The sequence below is a fragment of the Elaeis guineensis genome, chromosome 2, assembly GCF_000442705.2.
Source record: "Elaeis guineensis isolate ETL-2024a chromosome 2, EG11, whole genome shotgun sequence".
Classification (NCBI taxonomy): Eukaryota; Viridiplantae; Streptophyta; class Magnoliopsida; order Arecales; family Arecaceae; genus Elaeis; species Elaeis guineensis.
Genome location: NC_025994.2, coordinates 127,209,198 through 127,236,020, shown reverse-complemented (window position 1 = coordinate 127,236,020; position 26,823 = coordinate 127,209,198). Strand labels below are relative to the sequence as shown.

At 40.3% G+C, this 26,823-nt stretch overlaps 3 protein-coding genes and 1 long non-coding RNA gene across 5 annotated transcripts; 3 read left to right on the top strand and 1 right to left on the bottom strand.

Moving 5' to 3' along the window:
* The first annotated feature begins 681 nt into the window (after positions 1-681).
* LOC105042701 (EG45-like domain containing protein) lies at positions 682-2,746 on the top strand. Its single transcript, XM_010920031.4, has 3 exons — positions 682-930; positions 1,021-1,321; positions 2,472-2,746. The coding sequence occupies exons 1-3, from the start codon at positions 753-755 to the stop codon at positions 2,476-2,478; spliced, it is 486 nt and encodes a 161-aa protein (XP_010918333.1). The 5' UTR covers positions 682-752; the 3' UTR covers positions 2,479-2,746.
* Positions 2,747-4,934: 2,188 nt separating this feature from the next.
* LOC105042613 (uncharacterized) lies at positions 4,935-11,839 on the top strand. The gene is made up of 7 exons (XM_010919931.4): positions 4,935-5,116; positions 5,250-5,447; positions 7,295-7,380; positions 9,812-9,958; positions 10,605-10,728; positions 11,155-11,441; positions 11,534-11,839. Exons 2-7 carry the CDS (start codon positions 5,264-5,266, stop codon positions 11,624-11,626), a joined length of 921 nt encoding a protein of 306 aa, XP_010918233.1. The 5' UTR covers positions 4,935-5,116; positions 5,250-5,263; the 3' UTR covers positions 11,627-11,839.
* Positions 11,840-13,170: 1,331 nt separating this feature from the next.
* Positions 13,171-15,405, top strand: LOC140855186 (uncharacterized). Its single transcript, XR_012138317.1, has 3 exons — positions 13,171-14,706; positions 14,785-14,916; positions 15,016-15,405. It is a non-coding gene; the product is annotated as an uncharacterized lncRNA (long non-coding RNA).
* A 6,392-nt stretch (positions 15,406-21,797) lies between these two features.
* Positions 21,798-24,709, bottom strand: LOC105042530 (3-ketoacyl-CoA synthase 11). 2 transcript variants are annotated; one of them, XM_019849218.2, is made up of 3 exons: positions 24,552-24,709; positions 23,976-24,054; positions 21,798-23,867 (listed from the first exon to the last, which is right to left on the bottom strand). In XM_019849218.2, exon 3 carries the CDS (start codon positions 23,733-23,735, stop codon positions 22,191-22,193), a length of 1,545 nt encoding a protein of 514 aa, XP_019704777.1. In that variant the 5' UTR covers positions 23,736-23,867; positions 23,976-24,054; positions 24,552-24,709; the 3' UTR covers positions 21,798-22,190. The 2 variants fall into 2 exon arrangements, with proteins under 2 accessions (XP_019704777.1, XP_010918127.1); XM_010919825.3 differs by lacking the exon at positions 23,976-24,054.
* Between the last annotated feature and the right edge of the window lie 2,114 nt (positions 24,710-26,823).

The following is a 26,823-nucleotide window of genomic DNA, read 5'->3' as shown; positions in this document are numbered from 1 at the left end:
CCCCAAGAGGAGTCAGAGAATAGACAATTTCACTAATAGAGACACACCATTCCCTTTCATACTAGAGTTTCATGCTAGGGATGAAGAAAAGGAGGAGATTGAGTGTTTTCGAAAGACCTCTGACTCTATTTTCCCTCCTCTTTCTTCTGTATATGTGTTGGTTTTTGGTTGGATTGGTCCACCACTAAGTTGGTGGACCCATCAAAAATTTCTCTATTGCTCCCGACAAAAAGGAAAAAAAATTGGCCAACCTAGATATATTTATAAAATTATCTCCAAATCCAGCCCAGAAAATATCTAATAGCCATTGGCAAAGATATTGACCCTGGGCACCTCCCTCATGGGATCACCTATGACTTCTTTCAGGGAGAGTTTCGCTGACATCACTAGCTCGAGAGACCTATCCATGCTAGGTTTTCATGCTAGGGTTGGAGAGAGGGGGAGTTGGAGAATAGAGAGCTTGAGCTTTTAGGCGCCCCCTATGCTAGGGATGAAGGAGAATGGAGGAGAGTAGGGTTCAAACGACCTCCATCTCGGTTTTAACTTGTTGGTTTTTGGTTGGATTGGTCCACCACTAAGCCAGTGAACCAACCAATAATTTCTCTATTCATTCTGAAAAAAAGAAAAAAAGTCGACCTAGATATATTTCATAGAATTATCCCCAAATCTGGGCCGGGAAACATCCAATAGAGGTTGACGAAGACGATTGACCCGGAGTCGGAAGAACTGCGATTGGACTCAATGGCTCCAGCATGTCTTATCAAACCGTGTTCACTTGCGGGTTATCGGCCCCATCCACCTCACCCATGGGAAAGTCTCTGCCTCTTGGCCTTCCAAACCTTCTCCCATGGCTTCTGAGCTTCCTGCTGCTCCCCCCTCCATCCCTTGCCGATGTCGGCACGGCCTCATTCTACGGACCGCCGTATCTCCGTAAGTGCCACCGCTGCCCCCAGAAAACAGGATCTCCATCTCTCTCTTTGCTTGATTGTATTGTTCTCTCTCTCTCTCTCTCTCTAACAGCTACAGCGTGCTACGGGAGCGACGAGGGCCAGTTCCCTGCAAACAGTCTCTACGCGGCCTCGGGGGAGGGGATTTGGGACAATGGCGCGTCCTGTGGGAGGGAGTACCTGGTGAGATGCCTCAGCTCAGCCACGCCGGACGCCTGCGTCGAGGGCCAGACGATCCAGGTGGTCATCCTCGATCATGCGGCCACGCTGAATTCGATACCTTCGACGAACGGGACCACCATGGTCCTGTCAACCACTGCTTTCGGAATGATAACCCAGCAGTCGGTAGAGCTGATCAACATCGAATTCACACCGTAAGATCCTTCTCCACCTCTTCACCTCTTTGATCAACTCCACCATGCATGCTACGAGGCTCTTCTGTTTTAAGTGCTCATCTGCATCACCCCTGCTGCCCCCAAGAATGAATTAGAATGTTCTTCTCAGAGACTTGATAGCGCATTTAACCAATCGCTTAACTGATATGATTTGAAAAATGCTTCACCGGAGGAGAGGGTGAAATGAATTATGACATCCTGAATCATCACGGAGCCAAGTCGTGGCTTGCTTTGTGATCTTGCGTGTCGTCAGTCAATATTTAAAGCCAGACCCTGTTAACAGTATGAGGTTCCTTTTGTTCATCCCTTTCCCTTTCTTTTTTAGTCTCTCTATTTTAGTTCATATCTTCATACAGTCCTTTTTGCTTAGGTGGGTGTTAAAATAAAGGTCTCTTTGCTATCTTACACTGGCACCGTCTTGCTTCGTTATTCTAAGATCTTTGTTTTTTGGGCAAATTCAGTATTGTTAGATTGGACATGTTTAATAACAGGAATTTTGGCCTCATGGGTTGGCGTGATTATAGAAAGTGTTTGGATGTGAATCGCCATAGATCTCTAGCTTCACAGCCCTCAGCTTTTGCTGCTAGATTGCAATGATGCTAGTGAAACTGCATAGTGTACCAAATGTGGATCAGCCGCTGGATTAGCACTTATTTATAATTATTTTGACTATTTAGGGAAGTGGACCGGCGACACATATTTGTGCTCGATGGTTATATATATATATATATATGTCTTGGCATTCTCTGTAAAGCACAAAGGCAAATCCAGGTTCCCCACATGTGCCTGGAGCTAAGTTCCAGCCGCCTTAAGAAAGCTAGTTTAGCTGATATTGTCTAACTAGTTGTGCTTCAACGATCTGGTATTATTTAATAATATCATATTGTGAGGCAGCACACTTGAATGGTCCATCAATTGGAAAGTCTCAAATTGGGTGCTGCAAAGATTAATGCAACCATGTTAGGTAGAATCCTTTCATATCTAATGCTGACCTTTATTTTGATTGGAGCCCTGTTTCTTGAACTGTTTTGTTTTGTTTTGTTTTTGTTTATTTTTCTCATTTGTTTGCCCATTATTTTTGAGATTGTGGTGCTATATATACAAATCTGAATGTTGTTTTATTTTGCAGGGTTTGAAGGGTGGCCAGAGATCACAAGATCAGACCAATTCTGAAACATTGATGAATTAAATTATTGTTTCAGGAGAAATAAATAAGGAAGTGCCCTTTTTTTCTAGCTCCTGAAATTTTGTGTGTTTGTCTCAACTAGGTCATTTTTTGCTTCTTCTTCTTCTTCTATGCTTTCTCAGCTTTGCAATACTTCTATTCATTTCCTAAAACCCACTTGTTGCTTCAAAAAAGTGCTCTGATTTAAGCGTAGCTGGTCCTTTATCTCTCTCATATTACATCTTCTTTCTTGAGAAATTATTCCTAGATATTATCAATCACAATTGCTTATTTCTGCAGCAACGTATTAAGATGAGCACTTGATGAATGGAGCCCATAAGAATAGATGGATGTAATTGATGGTGTTAATGGGGACATGATGCATGCTGCTTCTTTGTCTTGCAGTTCACTGCTGATGTTCTCTTTTTTTTTTTTTTTCCCCTTTTTAAGGGTGTACCTTCTTTGGTTTGCTTGATAAAGTATGCGGAGCCTCTAATCCTCCCTTTTACACCACCCCCCGCCCCTGACCAAAAAAAAAAAAAAGGGGAAAAACAAAACTTCTTTGCTTCTTGAGCCTGCCAAGAGTAAACGGGATATTATTCCCAGTAAACCTTCCCTGAACTACTAAATATCTTCCCAGCAAAACGCTTTGAAAGAAAGGATTCTATTCCTAATCTTTGAAGCAACCACAAATTGTTTGCCAACAACATAAGTCACTCAGCTTGTGTGGTGCGTTGTCATTGCTTCCTTTGAATCGGCATCGTGAAATGTGCCACTGAAAGAAGGAAAGTGAATGGTGCAAAGCGACTCTTCTGAAGGCACGGTTTTTAGGTCCCACGAAAAAAAAAATCTGTGAAAGCTAAACCGGCTGACCAGCACAGCCAGGTCAAGCAGGCACGCATAGGTAGGCCATTTTCCACACGGCATGAGTGAAGGCGTGCTTGACACGGTTGCAGTTTTTGTTTGTTTGGCCCGCACGGTTCGGAGGAACGTTGAACAACGCAAGGCAGACGTCCCTTGGAAGATTCGAAGAATTAGGGAAATGTCATTCGACGGACGGTGTGATACTTTCTCATGCACGCAGCAAATGCGCGGATGTGTGCGTCCTTTTGTGTCTTGATAGGATTTAATTTTTTCCGAATACTGGTCTCAAACAGCAGGAGAAGGCTTGGGTGTAGGCCGTCCATTGATCATGCATTGTTGCATGAAGATAAAAACAACAGAGATAATCGGTGAATTGCAAAGACCATGTTTAGCGTTGTTGGTACTATTTTGTTTTTCTTTCCCTGCAAATTAGTGAAATACTGCGGCAAGAAATTGCTGTTAATAATACCATTTACGCAAAACTTTTCCTATTTCTTTTTATTTTCTTTTTTTCTTTTTTCTTTTTTTGGTCAAAAGCTGTAAATCTTTGCTACCAAAACGTCTGAAGATTTTATAGATAATTTAAAAAGATAAATGTTTCACACATGTTCTTCTGTTTAGTTCATCTCTTCTTGGGCTTTTGGGACAAAAACAGGAAACTATAAAACAATACCAAATGAGCCCTAAAAATGGATTTTGCTGGCTTTTCAGAATGTCCCCATGCATCTGGGTATCTTTATAACCATTTTTTATACGCATTTAATAGTAACTGATTATAATGCTCGTGCATTCAAATATATGATACATTTTTAGCATAAATTATATGGTGGTATTTCCTTCATAAGCATGTTTTGAAATTTATTTTAGTAGTTATGATCTTGATTTAATTAAATTTTGGGTTTTTGAGGATGTAGGACTTTTATCAATTATTACCCACAAAATCATGAGCATGCCGACTTCAAAGGAGTTTCCCACTCAGCAGCTGTTGAACACTTAATTCATAATTAGAAATAAGGAAAATGAAAAAATAGCAAAATCAAAATGGACTATATCACCGTATCACAATCAAAATTTTAGGTCAGTAATCTAAAATCAGTGAACTACTAAAGGTGTCAAACTCAAATCATTAAACCCAGAACTCATCTCATTAATAAGCCTATATTAGAAGCGTGAACTACATAGGCTTAAAGAATTCCCCTAACATATGTTCGTAAATCCACGAGTTGCATCCTCTTTTGCTTACATAGTTAATTATTCATGACGACATGATGGAAATGTAACAAAAAAATTGGGGAAAAAAATATAATTTTCAATTGGGAAAATGATTTTGCACTAGACTTAATAATTGCAAATAAGTTTATATCGTTTACTCCGTGGACCCAATCCTTTTCTTGTGGACCCGGTCCATTGGTGGGCCCGTTCGCTACAAGATCCGTCCATCAAGACCGTCCAAGTATGGGCGTCTTGAGGACGGGGCCCGTTCATTTCTGGGGGAAGAAGCATGTGTTATGATCGCCGAAATCCTAGCCCTCAGATGGTCCGATCTGTGGGGCCCTGGGTGTAGCCAATATCACTGCCCGCCGCAGGTTAGAATTCCATGGGCGACGCGGTCCTCTTCTCCTCTCTTCCGACGTCTTCTTCTTCCCAAGCTCCCTTTCTCCTTCTTCGAAATTCTCTCCCCTCTCCATAAAGAAAATCTCAGCATCTCATCTTGAGATAAATCTCGATACTTCCCACATAGAAAGGTTTGTTTTCTTGGATTCTTCTCCGTTTTATTTCTTCGGAAGTCCGATACGAATTTAGAGAGGGTCCTGGCGATCAATTTCTTTATCCACCGGTTCGATGTTTCCATGTGCCTCTGAATTGATGGTTTTCTAGGGTTTTGGAGTTCCATGGAGACGAAGGTTGAGTCGGAGGTGCAGCGGGAGGGAGAGCGGAATCCGAAGGATTCCGACCCCCTCCTCCAGAAGAAGGACGACTCATCGTCGGGGAGTTCGGACGAGATAAAGGACGAGGAGATCGAGGCTTCTTCCTCTGCGTGCTGCCGTATCTGCCTCGAGCACGACACCGAGCCAGGTGACTTCATTTTACTGGCTTCTCAGATGATCGCTTCTTTTGATCACTTTAGGTGATTTTCTTTTTTAGTTGGTTGGAGCATCTGTAATGGATGTCTTGACTAATCGGAGTGGAGATTTCTTCGATATTTCTTTTTGGAAAGTGCTGAAATTTCGATTTCAATTCAGTAATTTATGGTCGCTCAATTATTCGTTAGGTTTGTGCCTTTCATCAATTGTCTTCTGAGTCCTTGACTATAAAAGTGTTGGATGATAAACTGAGTGCATGCCCCATTTTGGTATGAAGGGAAAATGCGAACTCTAGGAACTGTAAGATGTCATGGCTGCTTGCGAGCATCATTTGCATTGGACGATAAGGGAATAATACGAGACCCCTTAGTTCTTTACCCTTTGTTCAGTGTGAGCATCTCTTTGCTGGCAACTTTGAATATATGGATTATGACATAAATAAAGGTTTTATTACCAAGCAAAGAATGGTAGAAAGAACTTGTTGTACAAACTGACAACTTACAATGGGGAATAACAATTGTTTTGTGGTGACCCTTTGATGACAATCACCTCTGCTTCATGGTAGGACCCTATATTGGAAATGTATCTCAGTTGGATGATGGTGCTGCCAATAAAATTGGTCCGCTGTGGCAATGTGTTCATTGTCAGCAATTAGGGAAATGTGATAGAAGGCCTAACTGTTACATAACCAGACAGCATGGCTGGAAACCGCAGGAAATATAGCGCAATCTAGAATTTTGGCTAAACTCTTAATTTCACTTTTATAAAGTGCTAGTGTTGTTCCAGTTTGTTGACTCGCCGGTTTTGATATTTCATGCTTCTTATTGTTGTTGGGGCCCTTAATAAGGTAATTATGGGTGTGTTGGAAATATCTCTAAGAGCTATCTTGTGATCCAATCGCCAAATTTAGAGTTTATACTAATGATAGTTCATTAGCCTGACTTGTATTTTGCTTTTGCTAAACTATATAAACCTATCTTATCTGTGGAAAGAAACCCAAAATGGTATCAAACAAACAAATCCTTTTAAAAGTCATTAATGTGTTGTGAAAGTGCAAAAAATTAATATGGCCTTGATTAAGTAGTTGATCACAGTAGGCCTTTCTTTTTTTTTTTGTTCTGTGTTGTTTTTTTTTTTTGGGGGGGCGGGGGTGGGGGGGTGTGCGCCAAGTCTTCCATTTCATTTTCAATTGATATCTCATGAGAAGCCTGCTTATTTTCTTAACTTTACCAGTGGAAGTCAGTGCCTTTACACAGAAACATTTAGCTTAATTTTGTTATGTCCTTTTAATAGTCAGGTTAATATATGTGCTTGTCCCTTCATGCAATATGTTCTTTCATTTATACTTATTGGCTTTTACCTTAGTTCCATCGGTCTTGCCAATGGATACCTAAAACTGAAGAGTAATTTGGGACCGATGAAGATAGAAATAGATTGTTAGATCAAGGCAGTCAGAGGTTTGCATCTCTGCTACTGCATGCTGTGGTGTAGATTTTACAGATAACGTAATGCAGCAGACACTCAACTAATTTCTGCACAAGCACAAGGCTGGTCATCAAGGGGGTAAGAATCTTATTATAACTTATTTTTTATTAAGTACCATACTTGAAGTCAGCCTTGTATGGAGCCTTCAAAGGTCATGCTGTTGCTTCTTCTTCTTTTTTTTTTTTTTCTGTTGTGGCTAAGAACACTTTATGCTAAGAACATGCTATTTCCCTGTTAAGTGACTGCTTTGCTTCCGAGGAACTACGTATTGTATAAGTGTGACATACTGTAGCAATCGGCATTTAATATCATCATTAAAGTAAGATGACATATATTATTGTTACTTTGGTGTAGGTGATGAGTTAATATCTCCATGCATGTGCAAAGGCACTCAACAATTTGTTCACCGAACATGCCTTGATCATTGGCGCTCAGTGAAGGCAACTTTCTTCCTTGGCCTTCTACTTGTTAAAATACTATGTATATGTATTTGTAGGTATCAGCTTGCCATATTATTCTTCCATTTGGCTATTTTGCACCTAAGATTTTAAAAGGCAAAAGACAGATATAAAGTGGTTCTAACCTGGTGGTATGAGGTGTAAGCCTGGGGATGGCTTGCAGTGTCTTATTGACTGTAATTAAATTGTTATTAGAAGCACCTTAAAAATATTGTAGGTGGAAGAGATTATAATGACCACTATTCACAATACTAGAGGTCCAATGGATAACAGGGTTTTCAACCCATATGGAATGGACAATCTAAAGCAGGGATAAAGTACAGTTAATATCAAATGATCAAGGGAACACAATGTGTTTAAGTATTGTAATACATTGTTTTCTTCATACCAACAATACCAGTTCATCAGTATTTTATCAGAATGGTTGCATAGAATAATGATAAGAGTAAAATAAGCAGGTAGCATGGAGCATGCCAGCATTGTAATTGATGTTTGAATGAGTAGAAACTGGATAAAGTTGGGAGTTAAATTGTAGTAATGTTATATTTGAAATGTAGATGGTACTATTTAGAAAAAAGGGTTAACTTTTGCAAATTCTGTGACTGCCTCATGGAACAAGCAGTAATTTGTAAACTTGAGCAACCTGTATTATCTTGTTCTTCCCACCTCCAAGATGTGGAGAAATCAAGGGCTTTGTTGTTGTCATAGCTATGGGTTACAGAAAGGGTGGGCATTATTGGATCTGGGAGTTTACTGATTGATAGGTAAACAACTTGAAAGCACACTTGCACAAATATCAATTCTTACAGGGCCCAGGCTATAGCCCTTTATTAAGAGTCATGTGCCTAAGTCCGGTGAGGTGGTGGTGGTGCCTAGTAGCCACAACAACCTTGTTAAGCTGGAAAGCATTTTTCTACCAACTTGCTTAAGGTGGTGGGTTTAAGTTACTCTTATATTTCGCCAATCTTTGTATTGTCAGTTATGAACTTGGAAATATACCATGAAGATACTAAAACCTTTGGGCCCCATAATACTTTTTACTGGGGGAAAAAAAAAATCTATACATTAGTTGATGGCCCCCCCCAATGCTCCCCCTCCAACAAAAAAAAGGGAAAAAATATCATGTAATTTTGTTTGACATCATGGTATGCAAAGATGTTCCAATTCCTGATCAAACGTGACTATTAGACAGTTTCCATTCATGGCATGATCTGTCTGCCCATCTCCCCCTTCCCCCTACTTCCCCTCCCCTCCCCTCTCTACCTTTGATATCATCTTTGCTCAATCCTTGGATAATTTCCATTCTTGATAAAACTTGTTCTTAAATGGTTTTCATTCTCATTTGTCTCTATTTTATATCATACGTTTCTGAAATTGACCATCTTAATTGATAAATGCTTCATTGATTTAACCTGAGTTTAGAGATGGTTGCCTTCCCACAAACCAGTCATCCTCATGTTCTTTCCCTCAATTAACCAATTTCCGTATATATAATCATTGCCTTGAGCATGTAGGTTCTATATTTTCTTGGACATGCACATACCCATTTTACTAATGCCTATACATATATGTGCAGCTATATCACTTATTATTATTAAGGTTTTTTGCGTATATACCTCTCAAAGCATCTTTCTTTGTGTGTGGATGCCCCTTTCATTGGATTTTTGGCTGATGGTGTTAATAAATAGCCATTTAATTGTTTGAACAACTTTATTACTCTTTTTCATTGATACCTTTGAAAAATTTATATAAAAATATAGCCTTTTTCAATACAAGTTCAATGTTAATTTTTTCAGGGGTATTAACATAAAATAGAGTGTCAAACAATACTCAAAATGGTTATTTATTAACTCTATTAGCTAAAACTCTAACGAGAGAGGCATCAATGCAACGACAAGATGATTTGAGTGTATATATACATGTACATATACATTTACATACACATACACATATACATATGTTGTTGCTGTTGTTACAGCATACGAACTGACATCCAAATAGATCCATCAGATATACGGGCACCTTATTCTCAAATTAAATTGCAATTCCCAAGATGTTCTGGCATGCCATATATAAGAATTTAGCCAAACTTTGTTTGAGCTTACGTGCATAAGTCAGCAATTTGTCCATGCATTTTTTTATCTCTCCTTAGTTTGGTGATGTCTGCCAACCAGTGTATATGGATCTATTCTTATACTACATAAATCAACAAAAGCATCTAGTGTAAAAATATTGATGAACTCAAATTTACCCAAGTTCTGTTTACATTTGGCTAAGTCATAATGCATTCACGATCATGATGCTTATGCTTCTTCTCTGTTATCTCTTGTAGAGTGATTAAATGCAAGTTGTTAATTTTTGCCTGATAATACTAGTTCCGCTGATGATTCATCCATTTAGTGCTTGTTTGCAGGAAGGGTTTGCCTTCTCTCATTGCACAACATGCAAGGCACAATTCCATCTTCGAGTAGAACTGTTCAAGGATTACTCTTGGCGTAAAATAAAATTTCGCATCTTTGTAGCCAGGGATGTATTTCTTGTATTTCTTGCTGTGCAAAGCGTAAGTGAAGGCCTTTCATCACCCACTTTTAGCACTTCTCTAGATGGTTGTTTCAGTTTCAAGATACATGCATAAGATTTAGTTTGCTGGATATGGTTAACTAATGCTGACCATGCTTGATGGGTCTGTCAAAGATGTTCATGATTTAGTTCATCTTTATAACCTTTAAATAATATTTTTAATGGGCAATTTGTCATGTGATATCCATCAAGAGAAATAAAGTATGAAATATAATTGCATTAACTGATTGTTTAGGGCCTGTTTGGATGCCCACGCAAACTATCCCAGGGATAAAATTCCCTGCATAACTGAATTTTGAGAGAGGCGGTCATGATAGACAAAAATTAGGCAGCAGATGCTTGAGTCCTTCTAATTGCTCTGCAAGTGATCTTTGGCATTCTCAGATTTTTTTTTTTTTTTTTGATGCATTTCTGACCAGTGTCTGTAGCAAGCTTTTAAAGATGGTTCTCTATGTATCAGAAATGCATGAAATTTCGATTTTGTTTCCCTCTTCAACTAAGGTGCTTGTGAATATTGTGTCCCCATAGGAGGATTAGTGTCGTTTAGCTTTTCCTCATGAATAAGTTTTGGGTGTCAATATTATGACTGCAGTAACCATATTTCTCATTTCCTGTTCTGTTTGCAGGTCGTTGCTACCATTGGTGGATTTGCATATCTCTTGGACAGAAATGGGAGCTTCAGAAATTCCTTCAATGTTGGTTGGGACCGCATACTATCAAAGCATCCAATACCCTTCTATTACTGCATAGGTATACAGCATCTGTAGTTCAGATTAAGTTGACCTATTAGGCTGCAGTTTGGAAACTCTAGGCCTTAACAAGAGATATTAAACACAGTTTTGGTTGATCAGCAAATTGTTCTTTACATGGAGCTGTTAATTGGAACCTAAAAATTTGTTGGCTCATATCATGTATGGTTGTTGAGCCTGCTATGTAAACAGAAGCTGTTGGGTTTTTGCAAATTTTGTACGTCAAAGCTGCAGTATCAAATTCATATTAGTATGATTTTGGTGTGCTTTGGAGTGTTGGAGTCCCTAATATGCTCATTACTTATTGTGTCAAACTCAATCCGACCATGCTGATAACATAAATAGCAGAAAGCAGGAAGCATTTATGACAAATCAGTAGAGTTCTTACTTGATGATAGTTTTCATGTCATTCTGGCAATTGTTTCAGGTGTCTTGGTATTCTTCGTGCTGCTGGGATTTTTCGGGCTGATACTGCATTGCTCATCCTTCAATAGCAGCGATCCCTTCATGGCAGGATGCCGCGACTGTTGCTATGGTTGGGGCATCCTGGACTGCTTCCCAGCTTCAATGGAGGCTTGCTTTGCTCTGGTAGTCGTCTTTGTCATTGTGTTTGTCATCCTAGGCATTGCCTATAGCTTCCTCGCAGCGGCCATTACCATCCAGAGAATCTGGCAGAGACATTATCACATCCTTACCAAGAGGGAACTTACGAAGGCAAGCAAACCATATATGATGCACTTATTTCCTCTTGGGGTTATTTTTCTCGTCTACTCTGTTTATTTCAGTTTATGGGCCATTAAATGCAGGAATATGTGATAGAAGACCTCCGGGGGTGTTACACACCTCCGAAGCTGGATCCTGAACATGAAGAGCGCCTGAGATTGCTCAAGCTTCTTTAGAGGTAATTGTGTGGATCAAGTCAGGAGTATCACAGCACCTTTTTGAAGTTGTAATCACCTGGGTAACCGTGAGTGCGGTGTGTGGTTTCTCTTTCCCTTTCCTTCATCATGAGGACTTGTAGTGGAATCCTCCTTGAGGATATATATGTATGAATATGAACATGTCATATTTTGTCTCTTGAAGGCGTAATGGATGTGTGCAGGTTTTATGTACATTGTATGCTAGCGTCTCATCACATCTGTGGACCGTAGATCTGACAAACATGTATAAGAGGTTGATGTATCAAGTTGAGAACTTGCTCCCATGCATGTTGTTTCCATTACCTTATGGCTCATGCCAGCATTTATACGGAATCTAACACGAAGATGCCAAACAGGGGAGCCTGGTGACCACCTGAAGTGCTATGAATTAGAAATGCAGCGATGGAATGTGTCTGTAGTGCGATATGGGAGCAAAATAGACGACTGTGTTCATTCTGCATGCTCCTGGTGTCAGTGGTGGCAATTTTTGAAAACTTGGTAGAAAACTTGAACGAGGCCCATCAGCTAACTGGTGCACCAGTTGATGGGTCATTCTTCACGAGCTGATCTGATGCTGTGGTGGTCGGCCAGCTGGTTAGGAATGTACATCAAATTTTTGTGGTCCCGGTTATGCCCTTGTTATGATGCACCGCATAATGAGCTCCTCTGTCCATTGGGTTTGAGCACAAGTGTCAATGGATTTTGCTACGGTGCTTCGGAAAATATTTTAATTTTTTTTATTTTTTTATATATTTTTGATCGTCGAATTAAATATGAATTATTCAGATTTCAATTAGATGAGAGGTTCATGTCAGTTAGTATAGTAAATATTTCAAAGGTTAGATTTTTTTTTTTTTCAAAACATCTTATCTGTGCCGCTGAAGGTGGAGGAAGAGAGAGAGGAGATGGCGGTGGGAAGTATAGCATGGAGAAGTCATAGGCGGTGGAGGGTGGTAGTGTAGAAAGTTGTAGGCGCCATCGAAGGTGGAGGCGGTGCGGAAGAGGAGGGTGGGTGGGGGAGTGGGGGGGTTGCATGGAGAACCCACAGGCTATCGGGGGGGTAGGGAGGAGAGGAGGATGGAGCACCGATAAGCGGAGGAACTGCTGGGGGGTGATGGGGGCGCCGTGGGCGGGGAAGAGGGGTGTGGTGGCAGAGCTGCACGAGTGGAGGAGCATCGGTGGGCGGAGGATCTATAGGTGGGTGGTGGAGAAGAAGAAAAAAGAGAGAGGCGGGGTTGCAGCGAAGAAGAAGAAAAAAGAGTTGGGGAGACTGCGGGAAGAGAGGGGGAGGAGGTGGCGGTGTGCTGCAGTGGAGAAGATGGAAAGGGGGCGGCACAAGTGCCAGTGATAGGAGGGAAGATCGGTCGGGGGGGGGGGTGGCACAAGTGCAGACGAGGGGGTTGACTATTGGGGCGATGCGAGGGTGCTGTGGGGGGTGGGGGGTGGCACAAGCACCGGGGGGGAGGGGGGAGACCATCAGGGAGGGTGGGGGGAGGCACGGCGCAGGGGTGGCACGGGTGGAAAGGAGATAAATACTTAAAATATTTTTTATAATAAAATAAGATTAATTACAAAAAAAAATCTTATACTTTTTAGAGATTTTCAATTTTAGCATAAACTTTTAATTTTTGCAATCAAGTATGTGTACTATTTAATTTGTTGCAATATTGATCTGCCATTAGCCGGTGTCGAAGTTTGCCGTTAGAATACAGATGTGGAAATGAGATGTCAACCTGCTAGGATGATGTGTAATCTTGATAGGATGACGTGTCATCCACATTCCTAAATGCCGGCTGATAATGGGAGATAGATTCAATATAAAAGGAGATAGAGAGATGAAGACAGAGAGAGATGGTTTGAGGATTAGGGTTGAAGAGGGCGAGGGTAGATGCAAGCGTTTTAGTGATTTTCTTCTCCATCAGTGATTACTTTCCCTTCTCCCAACTGGATCATGGTGTGGAACTGAAAATTTGTAGGTTCAAGGGCTGTAGAAGCTTCGATACGATGGAAGAGCGCTAGATTTAGGGTGTCATTTCTTTGGTGATTGGTGAGAGGCTGAGCTTAGACTTTTTGGAAGACTTTCAATAGATGATTTTGGAAGCTTGGATGTGGTCGAGGGAGCCGCTATCTCAGCGAGTTCAATAGTATCCGGAGATGAAGTGCAATGCCATCGTTAACTAAAAGCTATGTTGTACACTTCGTGGAGTAAAAGAAATCCAGGATGGAGGTTCTTGCGGTGCCGATTTTGGAAGGTATTTCTATTTCCAAATGATTAGCTAAAATTTGAGGTAATATTTGTTGATTGAATTGTTTTTTTTATAGGATAATGATTGTGGTTTTTTCAGTGGGTTGACCCTGAAATCTATGATCGTGGGAAGGAGGTGGTTAAGAAACAGATGGGTGAGGATGTTTACATTGTTCAAGCAAGGCATAAATATATAATAGATATGTTGGAAGACATAAGGGTTGCATTGATGGAGAGGATGTTTGCTAAGAAATAGATGATGGTAAACTCAGATGACAACATATGTCTAAGAATAAGAAAGAAGTTGGAAGAAGCTAAAGTGGGATCCAGGGTCTAGACTCCAAGGCCTAATGGAGAGTTAAAATTTGAAGTTAAAATTGTAGATGATAGATATATTATGGATCTCAATGAGAAGTCTTGCACATGCAGACAGTGGGATGTAAGTGGCATACCTTGCATCAATGCAATCTCATGCATCAATTGGATAAAAGAAGATATAGATTTTTATATTGATGACTATTACAAAAAGAAAGCATACTTGATGGCTTACTAATATGCACTGCAGCCATTGACTGGCCAGTGAATGTGGTCCTGAGAGAATATCGAGACTATCTTGCCCTCTCCCATCAAGAAGATGCCTGGGAGGCCTAAGAAGAACAGAAGGAAGGACAAGGATGAAACTACCAATAGTAGCAATAAGCTAGCTAGGATTGGACTGAAAATGCAATGCAAGGCTTACAGCCAATATGGCCATAATAAGAGAATATGCAAGCACAAGAATCAATCTGAAGGATCTAGACCTTTAAAGCTCCCGGTATGTATAAAATCTGCACATATATAGAATGCCTTATAATCCTATATTACTCACAATGACTGTACCAACTTCTTGCAGATTAAAAGAAGAGGGAGACCACGAAAGAATCAAGATGCAGGAGCCACTTCTCAAACACCAATGCATGCAAAGAGGCCAAGAGTCTTGCAAAGGAAAGGAGGGCAAAATCCAATTGCAACTGATAAACGAAGGGTAATATTGTTTACAGTTTAGTCCAGCACAAATGTTGCTTCTTTTTAATTTGAATTCTATGCACTGTAATGCTAAAAATTGATTTTTTCATTATCACAGGTCATGCAAGGTTATGGTGTCTATCAATCTCTCGAAATTGGATTAAATTATCTTAGGATAATGTCATTCATCATTACTATGTACTGAGTCTATATATCAACATTAATCCTAATCATTGTAAATGTTTGTAATTTAAAGATGTCTGAAAGTACCACCATTCAAACTCTTTGAGGTTCTGAAGGTTCTAGACCTATAGTTGGAGGTGCTTCAATCACAGAGAGCTTTGAGGGTAGTCAAAGCTCTTCATTAATTCAAACTCAGCCAAGCCAAGGAGAAAGGGAGGGTAAATAGAGTGCTTATCAGTGTAGACTGTTTCAGTTGCTCTGGACATTATGTAAATTAACTTTATTTTATTTTTTGTGGTTGGAATGTCATACACAACTGTTGAAATTAGTTTTTATTTTGGATAGTTATTTTTTAAACAGAGAATGTTGTTCGACTTGACTTGAAATAAAATATCTTACTTTGTTTTGTTCTGTTTTAATTATTGCAAATTTGTTTGGATTGATAATTTTGATGTTCATGATCTCATGTTGTTACAAACTTATGGACTACTTCTGCTGTCATCAAGAGAAATTGAAGTGCCAATATCAAGATGTTCAAAAAAATTGCTTCAGGTTGTTTCGGCTTGTTTCATGATTTAAAGTACCGGTATCAATCTGTCATCAAGAGTAGTAGTATCAATCTGTCGACATTTTGTAATCAAATTTATTTTTTTGGAATATGTAAGTTTGTATTGTTTTGGACAATTGCTTTTCAAATTAAAACGATCTGAAACAGTTAAAACAATCTAAAACACATGACAATACAAATTAGTAAAATAATCTAAAATAATCTAAAATATGACACTGGGATATATAGATATTAAGTTAACATAACACAATTCATCCTTGTCCCACATGAAACATCAATACAGATAAGGATCAAAACTAAGATAACAACTGCCTTACAAAAAAAGTTACAAACTGAGGCAACAACTAGTACAACAGTAGCATTGTTATCCATGAGAATACTAGGGCCCTAATGTATATTTTTTTTCTTCATTTCTATCTTGAAATCTCGAGCCTTAAGTATTTGTTTTCCTCCTACAGCTTTGCATACTCAACTTTCATTTTTTCAAGCTTATTCTCCATTTTTATCTTTATAATCTTCAATTTGATAGCCTTCTCTTCCAGCATTTTCATCTTTTCTCCAGCAATTTCTTTCATCTCCTCTTGAACCAGTCAAAATTTCTCTTTAAGCCCCTCCCTCTGGTTACTCAATATGGCAGCCACCTCCTTCCCATGATCATAGATTTCAAGGTCAACCCACTGAAAAAAATCATAATTATTATCCTGCAAAAAGAATAGTTTAATCAACAAATATTACCTCAAATTTCAGCTAATCATTTGGAAATAGGAATATCTTCCAAGATCGACACCACAGGAACCTCCTTCTAGGATTTTTTTTACTCCACGAAGTATACAACGTAGCTTTTAGTTAATGATGGCATTGTACTTCATCTCTAGACACCATTGAACTCACTGAGATACTTGCTCCCTCGACCACATCCAAGCTTCCAAAATCATCCATTAAAAGTTTTTCAAGAACCCTAAGCTCGACCTCTCACCAATCATCAAAGAAATGACACCCTAAATCCAACGCTCTTCCATCGTATCAAAGCTTCTATAGCTCTCGAACCTGCAATTTTTAGTTCCACACCATAATCCAATCGAGAGAAGGGAAAGGAATCACTGATGGAGAAGAGAATCAGTGGAACGCTTGCATCTACCCTCACCCTCTTCAACCCTAATCCTCAAACTATCTCTATCTATCTCCATCTTTTTATCTATGTTGAATCTATCTCTCATTATTAGTTGGTGTTTAGGAATGTGGATGACACGTCATCCTAACAAAATTATACGTCATCCTAGCAGGTTGACACCTCATTTCTACATCGGCATATTAACGGTAAACTTCGATACCGACTAACGGCAGGTCAATATTGCAACAAATTAGATAGTATACACACTTGATTGTAAAAATTCAAAAGTTGTGCTAAAATTAAAAATTTTCAAAAAATATAAATTTTTTTTATAATTAATTTAATAAAATATTATAAAAAAATACTGTAGCAAAATCCAAGCGTCCATGGTCCTGTATTACGGGATACGGTGGGATCCGCTTGGAAGGCCCTATCACCTATGCCAGGGGCGCTTCGTATTAACTCTTGCCGACGCTCGGTCAACTCCCTGATGGGTCATTGATGACTCGCTGCACCTTGGATTTGCCCCATTCCATCTGGGAGTGTTGCATCCACTGGCGTGAAACAGCGTTGCGTCCCCACCCAATAAAATGGATCGGTCGATTGAGTTCTCAAACTGTTGTCAGTATCATATACTTTTTTCAAAAAAAGGGGAATGATCTTTTCTTCTTCTCAGGTTTACAATGCCAGAAACATATCTGGTAGCTGCTTTTTTAATAAAAAAACAAAAAATGCAGGTGGGGAATTCCCCTGGACGGACTAAGAGCATAAAAATAGGAAACCATGCATATCTGTTGATTTGCATCTCTAAATACATAGAAAGATACCGCTTGAAATGCATGATATCTATGAGAAGGGGATTTCTTGAATATGTAGGAACAATGTTCTGAAGGTTGCTAATCCGGCTGATTATTGTAGATGAGTCGCCTTCTGGTCATATTTTAGAACAACTTGGTTTTGAGACTGCTGAAGTCGAGCCTTCCTTGGCCGTTCTAAATTCAGCTTCTGGTACTGTAAAAGCCTTTAACAGGCTCGTTGCAGTGAGAATATTACCATAAGTATCACAGATAATGAATCATGCACCAGTCTCACCATCCTTCCATTACGTATCAAAATTCATCTTAAGGATACCACAGGGAGTAGGTGTCCAAGAAATAATAATTTAGGTTGATGAAAGTAAGCTTACAGAGTTGCAGATACCTCAGTACCATGGTCTCATTATGTCATTGAACCCATTTTTTTTTCTGGCATCTAAAACTTGAGCAGTAAGTCTGTGAATTAAATTGGATATTTACTTGGGATTGCTCTGCTGACTTTATAGCCATTCATTCCTCTTCAACCATAGAACCCAGCCGACATGGCTTATCATTGTGCTTTGATCTTCTCTTGTCCTTTGATCCATTAAAGAATTGCTGGAAATGTACTATTTAGTTCTGCTTAGGTCATCTTCCTCAATTTGTGTTAAACCAAAATATGTTGAATATCTTCAGTGGCTTGAGGACAAAGTAACAGCAGCAGTTTCGGATTGGTGGAAGGCGTCTGTACACCGATCGATCCTTACAAGAAAGTCTTCCCCAAATAATTTTCCACCAAAATACTTGAACTCGTGGGGTAGCAACTTCCTTCCACACCCAAGTTGCCGGTAGGAGGAGAAGTCTGCAATTGCCCCTTCGAGTAAAATAAAGGAAAACTCTGGCATGGAATCATTCCCCTCTCCCTTAGAAAGAAGACGAAATTGCGCTTGAAAAATGATATGAAATAGCGAAATGCCCGACCAATTTCTTCTGCTCTCCCTCGATCGTCTTCCTCCAGAGGTCCACGAGATCCCTCTTGGTGCACCACCACTGGTAGCTCAGCTGGTTGGCAACCCCCTCTCCATGTGGTGCAGCCTCAGATGCAAATCTAAAGAGTAGTGAATAATAGCTGTATTCTTTAAAAAAAAAAAAAATTTGATGACGTATGATATATATATATATATATATATATATATATATATATATATATATATATATATATATATATATATATATATACATATTCCTGTGCATTCACCTCTACCTTGCTTTTTGTGCTGCTCGGTGCATTTCCCAATTTGTTAACATACAATTTTGAAGGGCGAAGACTACTGTTTTTTCTTACAATCCAACCAATGTACCAAGGTTAATTATTCTAACAATTTAGATACGAAGCCAAACATACGCGAATGCATATTTACAGAGCCAGTTACATATTTTTCCATAATCCACTCCCCATGCAGCCTAAAGAAGTACTTGTATTGCCTCCAATATTTTATCATTATCATGGTCATATGCTCAAAGGCAATCCTCTTTCTGTGATTAAATAGACTTATAGTTCACTTATCCCAAGATGATGTTGCCCATGCATCCAAAGTTCCCGTCTTCTAATATATTTATCCCAAATCAAGTCAGATGTGAGAAAACAATTCTATACAAACGTAGCCAACCAACTTTTATAGATATACACGTGCTTTGTTGTGATATGATGGTTTGCTTACTTTCATGCAGTTTCTAGTGGAACGTAGCCATCATCTTCTGAAGTCCCAAGTTTGCAAGAAATTGGATGAGCAACATCGGCTGTCTATTTTGCTGCAATTTTAGAATACCTGACTGCAATGGTAATGGAACTAGCAAGAAATGCAAGCGAGGATCTAAAGGCAAAGCATATTACTCCAAGACATCTACAATTTGCTGTTTTAGGGGATGAAAAGCTCAATATACTAATAAAAGGAAACATAGCCGGAGAAGCTGTGATCCTTGTGTCCACAGTCACTCATCAACAAATAGCTGGAGAAGCTGTGATCCTCGTGTCCACAGGCACTCGTCAACAAATCCTCCAAGTATTAGTTTAGTTTCTTCGATATTGTCTCTCGACCCTATTCATTTAACTTTTCTACTTTTCCAACTCTCCAATACAATTAAAGGGTGTTTGGTTCACGATCTAAATTAGAATGAGCATCAAAATTAGAATGGATTGGAATCAAAATCGGAATGGCCTAATCTCCTAAAGTGTTTGGTTCGTATCCAGAATCAGAATCGGAATAGATGATTCCAATTGTTGCTGTTTAGTTCATTTAAAGGAATCGAAATCAAAAATATTATTTTTTAAAAAATAATATTTTATTTAATAATAATAATATTATTATTATTTTTATTTTTATTTTTATAAGATAAAAGAGATGGAGGGATTTATTTATTTCTTTTCTTTTCCGTCTTCCTCCCTCTTCCCATGGCATCACCGCATCCAACCCCCCACCTCTGTCGGTGCGAACCGCGGCTTCTTTGTTCTGCCCCCTATCCCTTCCCCTCGGCCCCCTGCGTCTCCTCCGCACCACATCCTGACCCTCCTCGTGCCTCCTCCGCTTTTCTACACCCCCCTTCCCCAACCCCCACCTCCATCCGTGGCCCGCCAATCCTTCGAGCCACCACTATCGCACCCACCTCAGCCCCCCGTGCCTTCTCCGCTTCTTCACGCCACCCCCTCCCCCACCCCTATCTCTATGGGATCGGCATCTTCTTCGACCTACCCCCCAAACCCTTGGTGGTCTACGGCTCTCCCACGCCACCCCCTTCCCCCGGCGGCCCGTGCCTCCTCCGAGCCACTACCATCCCTCCAAACCTCCTGATGGTCCACTGCTCTTCTGCCCTCTTCTCTTGCATCCGATGCCGGCGCCTCCTCTCCGCTTTCGATCCCACCTTCCCACTCACCTTCCCGGTGAAGCCCTATGCCGTCCTTGACTTTTTCTATCGCTACGTCGGCCTCTCCATCTCTCAACTCTGTCGCTTCGTCCACTGTTGCCCCTCTACCGTCACCATCAATGTCCCCTCTAACTTCCTCCCAAAGCTTTTCCTCTTCCATTCCCTCTCCTGGCCATGATACTCGTACCCCACGTCCCACGCTTGATGAATTTTTTTTTTTAATCTCATTCCAATAAAATGAGATTTTGACTCCTCAAGGTGAGATTGGATTCGGCTATAGAAAGGAATGTAATGAATCAGTTCTATTTCTCTCTGAAATGGGAATCGAAATGAGATTCTCCCCAACTAAATATTTGAAATGAGAGTTATCCATTCCGATTCCTATTTCAGACCTTAATTATTCCAACCAAATACCCCTTTAGTGTAATCATGAACGAAGACAGAAGTTTCAGATGTTAATTATTATCTTTTGTAAGTTTAAAAGTTTTCGTTGCTGACTCCATTATCTGATATTAATTGTATTAGCATAGTAATTCTGTGGTGCAGTAACAGCAGGCAAGCTTAACAAACATGGCTTCTATAGGTGAGCTCATGTCACAGTCTGCTATTAAAGGAACAGGATCTCTTTATTTATGCAAGCAATATGTACCCATAAAACCTTATGCAGATCCATTTTGGAATTGTTAATAAAAAGAGATAGGTCATTTTTTTTCTTATTATCAATTTCAGTAGCTTGCAAATGTGCAATTAATCAAAATAAGGATGCCCCATGAGATATTGAAGGTAGCATGGATCAAACTTAAAGGTTTACCTATGTGGAGTCCTCGGGTATTCAAGCAGGACGATTAAGATGATTCTCATATCAACATAACCACAGTTTATTCCTTGTATAATTACATTATAGACGATACTTCTAATCGCACTACAAAGTGAACACAATGATTCCTACAAGAGATCATTATTGATCTAGACGAGATAATTCTAGGTATCTCAAGTTTTCCCGATATTTGATTGAAAACTTTTTCCTTCTCTTTCTTTTTTTTGGACATCATCTCATCCATGCCCCTATGGGAGCTCACTATCACTTGTTTTCTTCTGTGGCAGGTCCCTGTCATCCTCCCAGTGCCAGCCTTGACTCCCACCTCCACTCTATAACATTATTTCTTCTCCACACAAATAGACCCTTTTTCTCTTATGAAGTACTAGCGTTGAAGCATTAATAGCTATGAATAGCCACTTATCCAATATAAACAAGATAGCTTGGCCCTACAGATTTCAGAACTGTCTCCAGTGTAAAAGTTGCTGGTGGGAATTTCAGAAAATAAAATCGGTAATACAGGTAAAGTTGATTAAAATCAGCATCCAATTCCTTAAAACAAGCCTACTTGGCATCAAGGAAAATACAATAGAACAAAGCAGTCATCTCAGTCATCCATGACCTTTTTTCCAAGTGTCTGATCACTCTGGAGATCAACCAGATAGTTCTCCTAACACACTGATCTACATAACACCTCGTCCACCAAAACGAAAGCAATCTCATGCCCCCTCGATGTTAGAAATCAACTAATCATTCATCCAACAGCTTAAAAATAAAACAGATGATCCTTACCTGCCTAATTAACTACAATACCTTCACGGAATTGTGAACAATTCATCTGCCGAAAAGAAAGATTCTGCAATAATATCAGGAGACGGTTAGTTCGATCGAACAGAGTTCAAAGTGCAGACACTCTAGGAACCACCACTGGGAACTTGTCGATCTCATCAATCCAGGGGTTCTTCTCCTTTGCAGGATTTACTGTCCTCAGAGCCTTCCAGACTGCACTGTTACACTTGAATCCAGATCCAAATGCAATTTGCCATATCCTATCCCTTTTCTTAATCCTTCCTTTAGCCTCTGCATAAGCCAATTCATACCAAAGAGAACTGCTCGACGTGTTACCAAATCGGTAGAGCGTCATTCTCGATGGCTCCATATGCCACTCGGACAGCTGCAGGTTTTTCTCCAACTCATCCAAAACAGCTCTTCCACCAGCATGGATGCAAAAATGCTCAAAGGCCAGCTTAAAGTCAGGGATGTATGGCTTAATCTTCATCTTGAAAAGCTTCCTCCCTACTAATGTAGCAAAGAACAGCAACTGTTCTGACATTGGCAGTACGAGAGGACCCAGTATAGTAATGTTAGTCTTCAGAGCATCGCCAGCAACCCCCATCAGATCTTTTGATAGAAGAACACCGATTTTACCGTCGGTATCCTCCTGTTGGGTGACGCAGCTGAAGCACTTGTCATCTGCACCTTTATGGGTTCGAACAGTATGGATCAGCTGATATTTGGAGCGCCAGCGATCAGATCTCTTGTTTGATAGAAGGATTGCAGCCCCGCCCACTCGAAACAAGCAATTGGAAACGAGCATGGACCGGTTATTGCCAAAGTACCAATTCAAAGTGATGTTCTCCATGCTGATAACGACAGCATAGGTATTGGGGTGAACTTGAAGAAGATCTTTTGCAAGAGCTATAGAGAGTAGACCCGCACTGCAACCCATTCCACCAAGATTAAAGCTAACGATGTTGCCCCGAAGCTTGTAATGGTTCACAGCCATGGCAGAAAGAGATGGGGTAGGATTGAACAAGCTACAATTCACTATCAGAATCCCTATGTCCTTGGGCTTCACATTAGTCTTAGCAAAGAGCTCATCGAGGGCTCCAAACATCACACTCTCGGCTTCCTTTCTGGCCGCTGCCATTGAAGGATTGGGAGGAATGCTGAGGAGAGCATCAGGAAGGTATGTGGAGTCACCAAGGCCCGACCTTTCGAGGATCCTATGTTGGAATTCTATGCTCTCTTCGGTGAAGGTGCCCAGAGACTGGGACTGTTGCAAGAAGGTTTCCCGGGTGCATTTCCGGGCTTCCTCAGGCTTGTAGCAGGAGAAGTCAACAAGGTACACTGATCGTGGCCGAGTGAGGAAGTAGAGGGTGGTGAGGAAGACAAGGAGCGTGGAACAAACAATCACGGAGATGAGGTTGAAGCGGAGGTGCTTCCAGAGGACATGAAGGTCTTGGACAGAGAATGTAGACATGTGGGCAGCGATGAGGACGAGGAAGGGCAATAGGAACAGGTACATGCCATGGGTGATGACATAGTGGTAACCAAGCTTGACATACTTGAGTTTGATAGATTTCGTGAAGTCAGGGAGCTTGTACGAGGATTTTTGGAGCAATGGCGTGTCGTCTCTTGGTTCTGCGGCGGCTTCACCCATGTCTGTCTGTAGATTATATGAGCAGTGATCCGGATATTAGGATGAGGTTTTGTGAGGAAAGCGATCAAAAGGGATGGATATCACTTGGCAAATGATGGAAGAAAATTTGGAGGATATGAGAGAGCACAGAGCCTGCAGAAAGGAAAAAAAATGATCAGATGATCAGTAGTTTAGAACAGTAACTACAATTGATATGTTTTTTTTTTTCAAAAAAAAAAAGAAAAATGGAAAATCCGTCACCTTTTCATAAGTAATTCATGCTTTTATTGACATTTTTTTTCTTTTACTTTTGGGATAAGCCTCGATTTCTGTCTTTCTCCTTCAAATCCATGAGAACAAGACATAAGATACTGATATTCAATTCCATTTTAAAAAAAAAAAAAAAATCAAGATGCAAAAGAATTAAAATTAACAGCGGAATTTATTCGTAAAAAAGGGCAGAATTTACAATAAAAATAACAAAACGAAGAACAACCTGGTATACCTACTGCAACCCCATTTATTTAATGGAAAGATAGATTTTCGAGAACTGAGATGTCAGCAAAATCCAGACTTGGGAGAAGATTTAAGGGGCACCAAACGGATTTCATACCAAATTTTGATTTTCTTAACAAAACCAGGGGAAGCGAAAAAGGCCAATGTCGAAAGAGATCCAGAAAAAAATCACCCGACAACCAATCTAAGTAATCAAGATGCGACCTACCTATAGAGATGAGATGAGATGTAACAACCCAAGAATCGGAAAACAACTGCATTCGAAAAAAAATTAAAAGAACAAAATGTAATTTTGACGGCAATTAGGATAGAAATACTGACCTCTGATTCCAAATGCGGTCGTAGGACGGCCTGAAGGCGCCTCCCAGAATTAGGGAAAGGAAGGCAGAGAGAGCTCGAGGGAGAGGAGGGGGGCTGGCTTTCTGTTTCCAGCGACTGCGATCGTTCTTGCCCTCTTTCCGACCTTCCAAGAAGGGATCTCTAAGGGATGTCGAAAAATTAAAAGGAAAGATATTTTTATTTTCTTATTATTTTTTTTATTTGGGTTTTGGAGCGGCGGGAAAGGCGTGGGGGCGACCGGCGGTGCGAACAGCCCGCGTGTAACGTTGAATGCAGATTCCGTCTTCTCCTTTTTCTTTTTCTTTTCTTCTTCTTTATTTTTTTTATTTTATTTTTATATCTCAGTTTTTTTAGCTATTGTGATCGGGTTGGACTGAAAATTCCGTAAAATTTATGAATTAAATCATCTATTTGATCACAATCTTATATCAATCAAGCTCAATCTAACCTATTCCCATGGCTTTTTTTTTTTTTCACTATTACAAATACTAAGATCTAAGTTGGATTTGAACAAATTCTAGATGGAGTAACAGATCCAATTTTTATCCTTTTTTTAGTCCAATTTTATAAGAATATTCAAATAAAATCTAAATAGCTCAATGGATTGCCCACATAATTAGGGATCTTAGAAAAAGCTAGTGACTAAAACATGCCAATTATTTAGGATTAACCAAATAGCTTTGGATCTTTTCCTTAAAATAAAATAATTTAGGAAAGCAAGGATGGCCTCAATGAGCTCATCAGTGGATGGAGGCCCACCGTGCAAGAAAATAAAAATATTTTTACATCACTTATGTGGCGCATCACATATGATAAAAATCAAGGTGACTTATGCTCTATCTCTATTGTTACTATTGTAGCCTTTCTCCGATGGATAGTCGGTAGTCGGTCTGGAGCTGAATAGGAACCGTATCTATTGGTAGGCGGCGAAAATACCGAAAGATGATGTGCCGTCATCAGAGAAAGTGTACACAATCAAGATCGAGACTGAGGACGATGAGATTGATCAGAGAAGGACAATGCTGGGCTCTGCTCGGTGCCAGAGAAAATGGATCTGCAAAGGCAGTCCCACCAGAGGTGGCTCTGGTGGAGATCCTCCAACGCTCAAATCAGTGAGGTGGCTTAAGAGGAAAGAGCGACAGAATCTCTGAGTTGCGAATAGTATGCCTACCTAGAGGGGTCCCCGTTTACCTCTATTTATAAAGAAAGCAAAATATATGGTGAGAGGATAAATGATCATGTCAATCATGTCATATCGTATAGTACTGTATGGTGCCGCATGGACGTCTTTAAATGCTGACAGCGGATGTGCCTTCTACTCGACGTGCTTATGGTGGCAGATGCTATTGGGCGAAGGGTATAATAAATGACCTTGTGGGTGCATTTAATGAATTCATAGTATCCCATCATGATGCACAGCTTGCTGGCTAGAGCATGATGTCTAAATGACATGATCTTGATGTGGCCTGTCAGAATTGCATGATGGCCATGTTCAGTGCTCAGCTAGTCGGCAGAGGCCAGTGTAGTCGGAGTCAGCAAGATGAGACCGTCGAAGGGTGGTACCCTACCATCAATTGATGCAGTCGGCCATATGTCGAATAGTGGGCTGAGCAATGTTTGGCATAGTGGGCCGTAGGTGGCATGTAAATCTTAGTCGGCTTTGTGCCGATTGGGAATATGCTGCCCTTAATCGGGACTCGTCAATCCGAGTCAGATTGAGCGGCAGTAACTTAGTCGGTATAGCTTCTCTAGTCGGCTCAGGGATGAGAAGGTTTGGTAGTCAGCTAAGCGATAGGGATTTACCCCAACACCTACCCTCCAACTCTCGAGTCCGATCGTGTGGTTAGTCGAACGAAGAGAGTTCGACTTTGAGCTTATCCGAGTTTCCTTTGCCGACTGCCACTCGATTGTCTTGTCGCTTTGTGGGTTAGACCATCGCCTTCTCTTTTTGTAGAACGTGTGACAGTGCCATCCCATCGCAGATCATGCGGCAATAAATGCTGCAGAGCTTGAGATGATCTTCCATATTAATGGCGGAAGATCGACTGGCAAGATAATAATGAGGATGCATATCCAAGTTGTCTGCATGTTGGCCGCTCATTGGTCGAGCCCGTGATTGCGTGGATTGAGCTGACTCAATGAGATCCAAATGATGGTGCATCAAATCAGCACCAATTTAGTTGGTCAAGATTGTCGCCACATGTCAAGATCTCCGAGTAAGGTATGGTACTCGGTGTTGATCCTGACCGTCGAA